Consider the following 14,458-nt stretch of genomic DNA (forward strand, 5'->3'; position numbering starts at 1 on the left):
AAAATATGTGGTATGGGGGAGGGTGGCTGGAGAGATGGTTCAGTCATTAGGAGCACTTGTTTTTTAAGATATATTTATTTATTATTTATACTCTGCCTGCATGTCTGCCTACACACCCAGAAGAAGGCACCAGATCTCACTATAGATGGTTATGATCTACCAAGTGATTGCTGGGAATTGAACTTTGGACCTTTGGAAGACAATCCAGTGCTCTTAACCTCTGAGCCTTCATTCCAGCAACTTGTTGTTGTCATAGGAGACAAACATTCATTTCCTAGTACCCATATGGCAGCCGACAACTGTACATAACTATGGTTTCAGGGTAGCCAACACCCTCTTCTGACCTTCCTGCACACCAGGTTTTCAGCTCGTACACAGGCTCACATGCGACTAAAACACTCACGCACATGAAAGAAGTAAATTTTAAAAATATGTTTTGAAAACCAAAGCGACTTAGGTGGATGAGATAGCTCAGCAGGTATAGAGGTGCTTACCACCAAGCCTGACAAGCAGATTTCAAGCCCTGAGACCCTGACTTCTTTCAGTTGTTCTTTTACTTCCACACACATGCCCTGGCATGTTCATGTCCCACCCCAACACAACAAATAAGTGCAATAAGAGTAGTCTTTTTAAATAACAACTTTTTATGGGTGGTGGTGGTGGGGTGAGACAGGGTTTCTCTGTGTAGGCTTGGGCTATCCTGGAACTCACTGTAGACCAGGCCAACCTCAAACTCACAGAGATCCACCTGCCTCCTGAAAAAATAGTCTTTTTAAATTCAATACATATATATTTTACAATTTCTGCATTTTACCACAGGCAAATTTCACCTAAAAAAAAAAAACAAATACTGAACTTGTATCAATGCTAATGTGCTTGGGGTGAAGAATATGCTGTTTGCAAGGTATAGGTTGACAGAGGAATCTATTGAAGGACAGGTAGGTGATAAATAAAACAGATCAAAATACTGTCTGCACAATCCATATGCTGGGTTCACACATGGCTCTTTGAAATGTTCTGTAGGTTTGACTTTTTATAATTGAGTTCTGTTTTATTAAATTTCCTTTGATGTCATGGTAAAAATAAATGTTTTTAAATCCCACTTCTTTCTTTTTATTATTTTTATTTATTAATGTATTACAATTTATTTACTTTGTATCCCCATTGTAGCCTCCTCCCTTGTCTCCTCCTAGTCCCACCCATCCACTCTCTTGTCCTCCTATGCCCTTTACCTGATAGGGGAGGACCTCCTCCCCTACTATCTGACCCTAGCCTATCAGGTCTCATCAGGTCTGGCTGCATTGTCTTCCTCTGTGGCCTGGCAAGGCTGCCCCCCCCCATCAGCAGGAGGTGATCAAAGAGCCAGCCACTGAGTTCATGTCAGAGACAGTCCCTGTACCCCTTACTAGGGAACCCACTTGGAAACTGAGCAGCCTATGGGCTTTCTTTGAACAGGGGTCTAGGTCCTTCATGCAAGGTCCTTGGTTGGAGTGTTGGTCTCTGCAGGCCGCCCTGGACACAGGTATTTTGGCTCTGTTGTTCTCCTTGTGGAGTTCCGGTCCCCTCCAGGTCTTTCTATCTCCCTCTTCTTCCATAAGGTTTCCTGCACTCTGCCAAAATTTGGGTTATGAGTCTCAGTATCTCCTCCAATACCCTGATGGCATAGTATGTTGCAGGCACTACTCTACATGGCTGGGTTGCATCAGCGTAGAAAATAAACTAAAACCAATTAATGCTTTTTAGAAGTTTACATTCTGGTGAGGGAAGATAGATGATTGAAATTAATTACCTAATTAGAGTATAGAGAGATAAAAGTTCAAGCAGAGAAGGAAAGATGCAGGATGCTGAGTTTCCACAGATGGAGAAGGGCTTGGGTAGGAAGAGCAGGATGTGTGGTTTCAAAGTGTGTATTGTGGAAGGCCTTACTGTGCAGGTAGCACAGGTTTGAAAGAGATGAGGAAGCAAGCCGTATAGCTAACGATCCAGGCAGAGGGACCGGTCAGCCCCTAGCCCTTGAAATAAGGTGTGCTTGGCAGGTTTCCAGGAATATCAAGAAGACGAGAGACAAATCTGTGACAGGAACTGAGGACCTGCGGTTGGAGAGATTGGCAGGGCTCAGATCACGAAAGACTTTGTAGGGCATGGTACGGACTTAGCTTTTCATCCTAGCCAAAACTGGGAATTATTGAAGGGTTCTGAGCAGTAAACAGAGGATTGGCTTTATATTTTTTGAAGGGGTAGGATAGAATGAGAGGATCTTTGAAGGGCAATTTCAATAATCCTCAGGGGCACGATGGTGCCTCAAGCTAAGGTAGTAGTTAAGATAAGTAGGGGTGATGAGACGTGCTCAGAACTTAGATACATGTAGCATGGAGTCTCTCCTAAAACAGAGGGCTCTGAAACCTTTATGATGTTCAGATGCCTCAAGAGGGAGATCGTATTGCTAAGTAACCTGCCATAAGCCTTTCTCTGATTTACAGTCATTCTTGCATCTGGTCTGGAGTCATGTAGCTCTGAAGGAAACCCACGGTGGATGCCGAGTACCCCTCACCTGCCTGGCTAAATTGATGGTTCTGTGCAGGGCTCATGATAAGGGGGACTCAAAATGATATCAGGGCCAGCCTTCAACAGTATAAAACCCAGCACATGAAGTGTACCCTTGACCCTATTGGCACTGAGGAGGTGCAGTCAGCTTCTAAACAGGGAAGATTACTTTCTCAAGTGTCAAACGAAGGCAACTTTGGAGCAGAGAGTAACTGTCAGAACCTAGCCACCTCTATGAGTCACACATGGCTCATTCCCTTCCTCTCTGTTGCAGTTCCAGGTCCACCTGTACACGAGAAAATCCCTTATGACCTGAGTTCCCCTAAGGGCTTATAAGGACTTGGCCAGTGTTGAAAGGCCTGTTGGCCCAGATCACATCTTTAGCTTTCGTACTTTATTGTTCAGGGCAGGAGGATATCAAACCTTATTATATCACACCTTATTATCCAGGCTCTTCTACCATAGAGGGCCTCTAAAGGACTCTACTTAGTAGTGTATCAAAGCAGATACTGAGACTCATAACCAAACCTTGGGCAGAGTGCATGGAATCATATGAAAGAAGGGAGAGTTAGTAATACCTGGAGAAGACAGGAGTTCCACAAGGACCAAATATATCTGGGCACAGGGGTCTTTTCTGAGACTGATTCTCCAACCAAGGACCATGCTCAGACAACCTAGAACCCCTGCTCAGACATAGCCAATGGCAGCTCAGCATCTAAGTGGGTTTCCCTAGCAAGGAGAACAGGGACTGTCTCTGACATGAAATCAATGGCTGGCTCTTTGAGCTCCCCACCACCACCAAGGAAGAAGCAGCCTTGCTAGGCCACAGAGGAGGATACTGCAGCCAGTCCTAATGAGACTTGATAAACTAGGGTTAGATGGAAGGGGAGGAGGACCTCCCCTATCAGTGGACTTAAAGAGTGGCAGGAAGGAGATGAGGGATGGAGGGGGGCTACAGCTGGGATACAAAGTGAATAAACTGTAATTAATATAAAAATTAAAAATTTAATTAAAAAAAAAAGATCCAGGCTCTTCTCAGGAAAACTTGTTTGGTTTGGGTTGTGGTTACATTGTTGAGATAAGGTTTCATTATGCAGCTCAGGCTGGCCTCAAACTCAACAATCCTCATGACTCAGCCTCCAAGGTTCTAGGATTATACACAGGTACCACTACTAGTGGTTGGGCAACTTTCTGAAACCATTCTCATTTGGGAAACAAAGCTCCATGTACATCAAAACTGAGAAAGATGAAGGACAGAGCAGGCACAGGAAAGCAAGAAAGAGGCCGGCCCTGGGACCGAGTGTGCTATTACAAGACAGAGGAGTAACTGTGATTTGATCCCATTTTTGTCTCAGTGGGCAGTGGGGATCTAGAGCACAGGAAGAGCGACACTCTATAAGGGCTCTATTAGTGAAAGGAGTCCCTGACAAGAAGGTCCTGTGATGAGAGGTAAAGTCCTTCTGATAAGTGTGTTCTGTCAACCCTGGGTTTACAGAGACTTGTTCCAGAGGTGATTGCAGCAAAGCAGTAAGAAGGATGTTGAATAGAAGACTCTGGACTCAATGTGCTACATTGAAACAGAGCACCAAGCTTGATGTGGTGTTGAATGCCTTTAATCAGTAAAGTAAGGGATCTCTGTGAATTTGAGGCCAGCCTGGTCTACAGAGCAAGTCCAGGATAGCCAAGGTTACACAAAGAAAAAGAAAAAAAAAAAATCCAAAAATCCAAATGTAAGGAATGCTGTTTTAGTGGTGAGGTATGAGCTAAGTGTGTGGGGACCCAGGACACCACGAGGGGCCAATGCCAAAGTAGAGGCTTGCTGAGAGCAAGAACTGTCTGCTGGAGAGCAAGAGTACATGGAGCCTGAGTGATGACACCTTCCCTCCAGCAAGCCACCTCTGAGAGAGAGCCCTCATTCACATCAAACATGACTCTATGGAAGTATATTGTTCCCATCACTTTGTGCACTTGTTCTCTGACCTTGCTTCCTGACCTCCCTCCCATTCAGCTGGGGAAACTCTCTGGGTGGTCCAGGTCTTAACTATTCTCCTAGCCAAGCTGCTAAACACAGGCCACAGCAAGATATGCTCACTGACATTTGTTATAAAGATGTCCAAGTGGATGAAGGCTCAGCCTAGGAGGCACTGAATAAATCCTCTTGGTTTCCTCACTTGTAAATAGGAGATAGTGAGCAGTAGCAGGTGGCCATTTGTGAACTGTAAAATGGTATTCATATAGGCTACTGATGTCACTACCATTAAGAGAAGGAGGAAGAAAATGGCGAAGGGCATTAAGGAAGGCCCAAAGTTAAAGTAATCCTGTCCCAAAATCTTGCAGGGGTTGGACGCTGAAGAGTTCACACTAAGTACAAGCATTTGGAAGCTCTGCCTTCCTATCTGTACAAAAAAGTACATGTGCTCAGTACTGTCATATCTATCCTGATCCTAACACTGTGGAAATGGCTAAGGCTTTTTAGGTCCTTCCAACCATTAGTCCTATCCCTTGTATCACTTCTCTGCTCTACACTCACAGATCTTTAGAAATTCTGAGACTGTTGTGTTCATTTTACTGGGGAGACATAAAAGAAAATGGTTATTCACTCTAGATAATGCAGAAAAGGCAGAACCAAGAAAGCATTCCACACAAACCCAACTAGGGGATTTGTACTTGGCTTAGAGATGTGTAGGTAAGGGTTACTTACAAAAATGTGAGTGACTCCGAAAAAGCCATGTCACCTAAAAATTCCGCCCCAGCATGTTTGATGACTTCACAAAAGCCACACGGATGAGATCTACCTTCAGTTAACCTACCTCTTAGAATCTAGCACCTACTAAGTTCACATAGAGCTGGGGGCCAAGAATGAGTGATGGGTTCCTGACCTTCCCTTCCTCTTTATGCTAGGGAGTGTAAACAGCTCTAGAATCATTGCCACAGAGCTAATTATCACTATATAGCTTGTTTATTTCATTGCTATAACTATAAAGCCAAGCATAGTATGGGTCACCATGGTAACGCCTACCCCTTGAAAGCGATGTACATGCAAGCCCAAGCAAACAGCTATTCACCAATAGAGCCACCGATCTCCAATTCAGAGCCACCATTGGGGCTGGCCTGCCCATGGCATTTATTGTGCCCTTACTAGTGAAAGCCTTCTTCCTTCTTTGGACCCAAGCCTAACCCATACCAGTTCTGCTTTAGGATCCCCAAAACAGACCAAAAAGAAAACCATTCTTTTCCTTACATAGCAATTTTCACTTTACCTAGGCATGATTGCCAAATAAAATACAGAAGACCAATTAAGTATGAATTTCAGATAAACCATAAGTAGTGTTGTCTGAGTATATTCCATGCAATATTCTAGATAAATTTGCTCTAAAATATCACTGCTTCAGAAAAAAAAAATATTGCATAGGACATACTCAGATGAAGACATTGTTGTTTGTGTGAAATTAAAATTTAACAGAATTCCATACCTTCATTTGTTAAATTTGGCAACCCTATGACTCAGGATCATATGATCAAGGCAAGTGACACACTCGAATTCACACTGTGGAAGATCCCACTTAGTGGCTTAAGGAGGTTTGCCTATCACACGTAATTTCTCAGCTGCTGAAAGGTCAGGCTGGCTCTTGTGCCCTGTTGAACAGTCTTCACTGTTCTGGGTTAGGGGGTGGATTCTTGCATGCCTGTCACCCACCTCCGTATCCCTATACTACTCATCCCTTATAAAGTGGGGAGGACTGTTAGGTATTCTATCTCAAGTGTCACTTTTCTATTTCTCTCATTTTGCAAACTAAGCATGATCAGGGACAGAGGCCTGACAAAGAAAACAAATAAGAGATCCATGATGTAGGGGGCACAATGAAGGTCTAACTCAGCTCATAGGAGCCAAAGCGGGCCCCTGGCAACTTAGAGGGCTGGAGGTGACTGCCTCCTCTATTCAGGTGTGCAGGCTGGCATAAAAGTTCCATGCCATTCTACAGTTCCTGGTTTCCATCTGTCTGTTCAGTTATAAACTCCTTGAGCTTACGGATCTCTATCTACTTTCTTCATTGTTACTTTGGTATACCTCGCTAGAATAGTGCCTGGCACGTTGTACAGCTTACAAATGGCAGCCGAATGAATAAATGAATGGGTGAAGCATGTCAAATCTAGAAACAGGGTCAGGAACAAGGTTGGGGATCATACAGAAAAGAGGCCTAAGCAGTACAGAAACAGCTTGTGGCCTTATTGCCCTAGGGAATAGGTGGGAGGATGAGGAAAGAGCAGATCCTCGGGGATTTACTCAAAAGCTTCCAGTGAGGCTGGCTCTCTGTTACCCAATTACCTATACCTCAATATTCACATCCCAACATCTACAGTCCAAAGCTATAACCCCTCTTCTGCCTGCTAAGACAGTAACTCTCCAGATGCCCAAGAGCTGGGGTACTAGTACAGAGGGCATGCTTTCCTCACACCTCTGCTCTTTAGGCAGAATAACACAGTGTACTGTTGTCTCTAATGATGATGATTTAGATATGACTTCTATATGACAGCTTCTCAGGGGCCTTCTGGACACTCTTTTCAGCAGCTCACTGAAAACCTCCCTTTGAAGTGGGCCTAAAACCCAGTGCGAAAACACTCGAGGACCACAATATGTCAAATGATGAAAATACCGATTACTGTGTCTTTGAAGGCCTTTATAGGGGGTGATAAAGTAGTGGGCAGGAGAAAGAAGATGTGAGATTATGGAATGGGGAGCAGGAGCTAGGAGGCAGGGACTGGAGGTGTGGTACAAGAAAGGAATTGCTACTTATTACTGACTTCCTTAGACGCAAGATACACATGTGGTCATCAATAGGCCCTTGCAAGACAGGCTCCCATCTCCAGCCATCCCCATATCACTGACTGGCAATGTCCAGGCATCCCCATCTCAGTGACTGGTGAAGCTTACCTTTAGTCGACAACGTGGCCTATAGTACTTCCAGAACTTCTTATTAAGAAAAGTAATTTTGAATTCTCTGCTGTCTACTTCTTCTTAAAAGTTCAGTTCAGAGAAAAGCCTAAACAGAAGACAGCTCATCTATTTCAAGTTATACAGGCAAAGCCTGTGCTATAGAGATTAGACTATATTTTCTTTCTTTTCTTTTTTTTCATTTATTTATTTTACTCACTTTACATCCTTGTATTCCCCTCCTTTCTTCCCTCCCAGTCTCACTGTCTCTCCCTTCTGGTATGTGAGTATTTTATTGAACATTTTTGTGTCAATGTTCATAAGAGAAATTGGTATGAAATTCTCTTTCTTTGTTGGGCCTTTGTGTGCTTTAGGTATCAAGGTAACTATTGCCTCATAGAATAAGTTTGGTAATGTTCTATTTTGTGGAATAATTTGAAGAGTATTATTTTTAGCTCTTCTTTAAAAGTCTGTTAGAATTCTATGCTGAAATCATTATTTGTCCCTGGGCTTGTTTTGGTTGGGAGGGTTTTTTTTAATTTTTTTAATTTTTCTTTATTAAGTACACTTTACTAACTTTGTATCACCCCCATGGTTCCCTCCCTCCCCCTGTCCCAATCCCTCCCTTCCTCCACCCTCTGCATGCATGCCCCTCCCCAAGTCCACTGATAGGGGAGGACTTCTTTTCCTTCCTTCTGATCCTAGTCAATTAGGTCTCATCAGGAGTGGCTGCATTGTCCTCTTCTGTGGCCTGGTAATGCTGCTTCCCCCTCAGGGGGAGGTAATTACAGAGCAGACCATATCAGTTCATGTCAGAGGCAGCCCCTGTTCCTATTACAGTGGAGCCCACTTGGATACTGAACTGCCACGGGCTACACTGTGCAGGGGTCTTAGGTTATCTCCATGAACAGTCCTTGGTTGGAATAGCATAGACTATATTTTCAATATGTGTGAGTATGTTGCAAGGGGAAACCTTGTAATGAAAATTTTGGTTCCTTTAAATATGTTTTTGTTTTAATATATTTTGCTTTTATTTAAGCCCAAGGATTTTAATTAGGGCTTTAGTGTGTCCACAGCTAAAAAATGCCTCCTGTAAGGCATGGTCTTTGACAGTTGGTAAATCTGCCTTATGCAGCATGGAGAGGGGAGTGGTCTAGGACTGTCAGGGATATAAATATGAGAGCCCAGAGAGAGAAAGTGATGACAGTTTGGAGAGACCAGAGACAGAAGGTGTGATGGCTTGGAGACATAAAAAGAGAAGCGTTTCAACACAGCAGCTTGGAGGAGGCTGCTTGCTGTGTTTGCTGTTGATAGAGAATGGTATAGCCCCCAAAGAACCCATCAACAAGAAACAGCCAGGAGAAGTAAAGGGGTCTGTACCCCCTTTCCACACTAACCTTCTCTCTCCTACGTAGGGCTGGGGGGGGTTAGAAGGGAGAGGCTTTAAGGAACTCCAATAAAATAGAGTTTTATAAAAAAGAGCACAACAGAAGCTCAGTGTAGAGGTAGAGGAGGTGTATTGGATATGACAATAATGGTTCCCTTAACCACAAGAAAGAGATGGAGGGTAAAGCCCAACATTGCAAAGCTGGCGTTTCTGTACTTCAGGCCACAGAAGTAAATCCACACAATGAAGTGTGGCATTTACAAGGATCTCAAAGATCTCTTCTGCATAATGTGACAAAATAACTTTATTTCAGGAAACAAGTATGACAGACATGATCACTGGTATTGAGCTATCAAAGCCCAAAAGATTTATCTTTCAGGATCAACATAATGATCTTTCTTTAGAAATAGTGTTAGAATCATTTTATTCATAGTATTTTGTTAAAACATTAATGACAAGGAGGGAAGGTGTTTAGCATTGGGTGGGAAGGGAGGTAGGTAAATCCTAGGAGGAGTTGGGGACGGGGAAACATTATCAAAATATTTCATGAAAAAAAGTTAAAATTAAAAAATAGAGTAGAAGTGCTTGTCACAAAGCTTGATAAACTGAGTTCAGTCCCCAGAATTCCTGTAAGGGGAGAAATAGGGAAATTACTGTACAAAATTGTCCTCTGACAGTTTGTTTTTTGTCCTCTGACAAACTGTCCATGACCTCTTTCTTGCACACACCTCAATACACATACATAAACAAACAAATAATTGTAATTTAAAATAAGAGAAAGAAATATGAACTTGAAATCCTTTGCTCTACTCACCTTACTATTACAACCTCAGTCCTGTACATTATATGTAAAACAAGCAGAAGAGGCGTCTTAAAGGTAGAAAGAAGTCCTTTCTGCTGGTTGCCGGCTGCCTGCTGTCAAAATGGGCGAGTTCATGAAACCCAGGAAAGTGGTGCTGGTCCTGGCCTATGCTACTCCAGACGCAAAGCTGTCATCATGAAGAATATTGATGATGGCACATCAGACGGCCCTTACAGCCACGCCCTGGTGGCTGGAGTCCACTGCTATCCCCGAAAGGTGACAGCTGCTATGGACAAGAAGAAAATCGCCAAGAGATCAAAGATCAAGTCCTTTGTGAAAATTTATAACTACAATCACCTCATGCCCACAAGGTACTCTGTGGACATCCCCTTGGACAAAACTGTTGTCAACAAGGATGTCTTTAGAGACCCAGCTCTGAAATGCAAGGCCAGGCGAGAGGCCAAGGTCAAATCTGAAGAACAATACAAGACAGGGAAGAACGAATGGTTTATCCAGAAGCTTCGCTTTTAGGTATATTTTCGCTTCTATCATTAAAAATTTTTTAAAAAGTCAAAAAAAAGTAGAAAGAAATTAGACTACCTATATTTTTCAGGATGGGAGGAATGGCAGCAATAGCCTCTTTTTCTTGCCTATGTCAGACATGGAGTTGAAAAATATGATGACCAAAGACATTAACAGGCACAGACCAAAAAACAAAAAACAAAAAACAAAAACAAAAACAAAACAAACAAACAAAAAAAAACCCAAAAAGTTACAAAACATTAAACTTGTGAGACACGAATATGCAGACAGCAACCACCAGACAAAACTGGAGAAAAACTTGTGGGCCTACCCACATCCATCCGTACACCCATACCAGCAAAGAGAAATAGAGGAGCACAGACTTCTCATGAGGCTGTATGACATGCCTCAACCTTTTGAATCCTCTGACAGTATGGAGACAAGGAAGGTCAAATCTGGAGCAGAAACTGTCATGCCTGCAGCTGGTATTAATGAGGCCCACCCATTCACACTATACTGGCAGAGACATGAAGAGCCTAAATGTCCAGTCCTAGCTAGAAGTAAGTCTCCTTTCTGAGGCTGGATAAGAGGAAACTTAGTAAAGAATCTAAACTTCACTATCTGAAAAAAAAAAAAAAAAACAACAAAAAAAAAAAACACACATATTTTTGGTTGTAGGACATAGATAAATCAATCTAGGAACTGACTGGGAAACTTCCTCCCTGGTGGATAACTTTCATAGTTCCAGAGGGTGCTCTGCAAACTTCTGGGAGGAGAGAAAGAATGCTGGTCTTAGCCGGTGTTGGACCTTGCATGCTATAATACCAACCTGCCAGGAAAGATGTGCTCACTGGTACAATAGGTACAATAATACCATGATGGTTATGTGGTAACCAACCACTTTCTCATAGGAGTTGAGGCCTGCAGCCTAGGAGGGATTCCTTGCCTTGTACTGAGAACTTGGTCAAATGCCTGTGGTGTTGGAGATCCTGGGCATTATAATACTATCATTATTTTGATAAGTGGTCATGTTATCAAGCTGTCTTTTAAATATTTATTGTTATGTTTGTTTTAAAAACTCTTTTTTTTTAAATCTGGGGTTGCCTCTCCCTTCCAATCCCCCAATCACCATCACCACCATTACCACCATCAACAACAACAATAATAATAAATTTAAAATTTTTAAATGACCATCAAGGTACAACAAATTCCTAGTACATGCAAGACTCTGGGGTTTCATCTACAGTGCTGAAAAAATTACACCCAAGGACATTAAATCCATAATAAGAGTATTATGAGACTTATACCAGTGTAGGCTTTTTTAAAGTGATTACACCAAATGCCGGTAAGAACGGAAAAGAACCTAGAGCACTCATTCACTTCGAGTGAAAATGTACCAGTTACAGCCTTTCTGGAAAAGAGTTTCTTAAAAAAAAAAATATATATATATATATATATATATATATATATATATATATATATATATAAACACACTTAGAATACAGCATAGTAATTTCATTCCCGGGCATTTTGTCCAGAGAAATACGGACCTGTGTTTGCACAAAAGCCCGAGAGGAGACTATACTTCACTGGTTGTGTTTGTCCAGTGTGCTTGGTTTCGGTCTCAACATAACCCAGGCTGGCCGGAAACTTACTACATCTCCCAGGACGACCTTGAAAGTTTTCGTCCTCCTACCCGACAAGGGCTAGGATTCCAGGCTTTTGTTACGAACCTGGTTCTCAAGTGGGGAATGGGGCAGTATCGAAAGGCCAGTTTAAGAACAGAGAAAGGAAAGAGACAGATTAACACAATGAAAGCACATTTGAAAGAGGGTTTTGGTTGTTGTTTTTTTGTTTTTTGTTTTTTTTTTTTTTAATCAGAAATTTTGAAACCTCTTCTGAAACAAACCTTTGAAAAGAACCAGGAAGACATGATCTGATGAACAGACTTGTGTTTTCTGGATGTTCTAGAGAGCCCAGGTAGGGGCTGGGGGCCCATAAGAAGGGGTGGTTAGGTGATTTCTCTTAGCACAAGCCGAGAGATCGATCCCCTTGTTGCTCTCTTACGCTGAGATGGGACTTGTCAGTTTTGAAACACAAATTAAAAGGACTCTGTTCCCAGGAATGTAAGGAAATGTCTTTGTTCTGATACACAAAGATTAAGAGTTCACTGGTTAAGAAACCTGAAAAATTAGAGAAAGCCACACCGTCTCCTGGACACAAAGAGAAATGCCAAGTTCAGGGTTAGAATACAATCGGCTGATATTTATCGTGTGGTTCTCAAGCACGGTCTGTGCCTGTGTTCTGTCAAAACTTGGAAATGAAGTGACCAAAAAAATTCTACAAGCCCAGTTATGGTACACTTTGTGGAAAAGTAGACGGCTAGGAACGACTTTTCCGGTCCGTTAAAACCAAAGGCATGAGGCGCCATGGAGTCTAATGAGGATCTTCTGAGGGGTTCTCAACAGCCAGTCACAAAGCGAGGCGTGGCTGTGGGCGTGGCCAAGAGGCAGTAGCCAATGGCAGAGAGGAATGTGAGCAGGAAGGGGGCCACCGGCCTCTGAGGCAGGCAGAGCGCCACAGCTACCAAAGAGAGAGCTTCGTTTAAGCCTGTGTGGTGATTTGAACTGTTCCATTTTCCTCCGAACCTCAAATCTCACTTCCAACTGGTATTATGGATGACACCGAGAAGGAATTCCAGCGGGTGATCCGTCGCCACTACCGCGAAAAAAGGGAGTTGGAAACTCACATCCAGGCCCTGAAAAATTCCGTCCCAAAGAACGACAAGGAGAGAAAAAAGCAGGTGCTCGCCGACATTGCCCGCCTCGAGGCCGAGATGGAGCAGAGGCACCAGCAGGAGCTGGAGAAATTTGAAGATCTGAACACCAGCGTGGAATCGGTCACGGCTGACTTCACAAAGATGAATCTCGAGAATATGCCTCCACGCCCATCAAAGACCCAGAAAAAGCACGAGCGAAGAGCTAACGTGGAGAGAAGACGCCAGGAGAGGATGCCGGTGGAGCAGGCCGAGCAACTGGCCACCTTCCGTCGTGAGGAGGAAGAGAAGGTGGCGGCCATCCTAGCGGCCCGAAATCTGGAGATGAAGACCATCCCTGCTGACGGACACTGCATGTACCGCGCCATCCAGGACCAGCTGGTGTTCTTCGCCACTGTGGAGAGCCTCCGCTACCGCACATCCTGCTACATGAAGAAACACGTCGATGACTTTTTACCTTTCTTTACCGAACCGGAGGTCGGCAACTTCTACACCAAGGAGGACTTCCTGAGGTACTGCGATGACATAGTGAACAGGGCTTCGTGGGGCGGCCAGCTGGAACTGAGAGCCATGTCGCATGTCCTGCAGACCCCCATCGAGGTGGTACAGGCCAACTCACCCATCATTGTCATCGGGGAGGAGTACAAACGGAAGCCGCTCGTACTGGTCTATCTGCACCACGCCTGCCACTTCGGAGAGCACTACAATTCGGTAAAGCCCATCGAGGCAGCTGGCGCTATTGGAAGCACCGCACCGCGCCTGTTCTAGATGTTTCCAGCAGTGACGGAGGCTGGAGGCTCGAAGCGCCTAGGCGCCATGTTTCTTCTGTGTTTGACACCACCGCAGTTCCTGAGAGAACTTTTGAAACTGTGGTGTCGCTTAGTAGGAGCAGTTGTTTTCCTTGGCTGTTTTTTTGTTGTTGTTGTTGTTGTTGTTGTTGTTTTGTTTTGTTTTGTTTTGTTTTGTTTTGTTTTTTTAGATATGTTTAAAATTTACCCCTTTCCACAGTTTCGAGTTTTTTGTTTGTTTGTCTGTCTGTTTGTTTGTTTTCCGTTCTCAGGTTTTTTTTTTTTAATATTTTGTGGGGGGGGGGGTGGGAGCCATGAGAATGAGAAAATACCTCCCTGGGACACCAGAGAGGCTTAACTTTGACCAAGTCGTAACTTCATTTAACCCTTCCTACCTTTGTCTTGGTCAGGTTTCAATTAATGTTAAGCTGAAAATGGAAATTTGGGATTTTGCTTATTGTTTACGTTGGTTGAAATGAATTTAGTACAAGGGTTCAGTTTGTGGGATTTTTTTTTTTCCTGCAGCTCTATCAACTACCTTAATAAAGGTGGAGTTTGTGTGACTGAAGTGACTTGCTCTTAACAATGTTGGAATGCCTGGGTTTTTTTTTTTTTTTTTCATTCAAACTTGTGAAGCTGTAAATAGGTTTTAGTTGATCAGATATTTTCTAAGGTCTAAAAAAAAAAAATGTATGTTCTAATGTAA

General features: G+C 43.2%; 1 protein-coding gene and 1 pseudogene across 1 annotated transcript; both read left to right on the top strand.

Annotated features, from left to right (window-relative positions):
- The first annotated feature begins 9,787 nt into the window (after nt 1-9,787).
- LOC110541348 (large ribosomal subunit protein eL27-like) lies at nt 9,788-10,197 on the top strand (annotated as a pseudogene).
- Nucleotides 10,198-12,862: 2,665 nt separating this feature from the next.
- Nucleotides 12,863-13,795, top strand: Otud6a (OTU deubiquitinase 6A). The gene has a single exon (XM_021628116.2). It carries the CDS (start codon nt 12,863-12,865, stop codon nt 13,730-13,732), a length of 870 nt encoding a protein of 289 aa, XP_021483791.1. The 3' UTR covers nt 13,733-13,795.
- Nucleotides 13,796-14,458: the final 663 nt, after the last annotated feature.

This window comes from Meriones unguiculatus, chromosome X (genome assembly GCF_030254825.1).
Source record: "Meriones unguiculatus strain TT.TT164.6M chromosome X, Bangor_MerUng_6.1, whole genome shotgun sequence".
NCBI lineage: Eukaryota > Metazoa > Chordata > Mammalia > Rodentia > Muridae > Meriones > Meriones unguiculatus.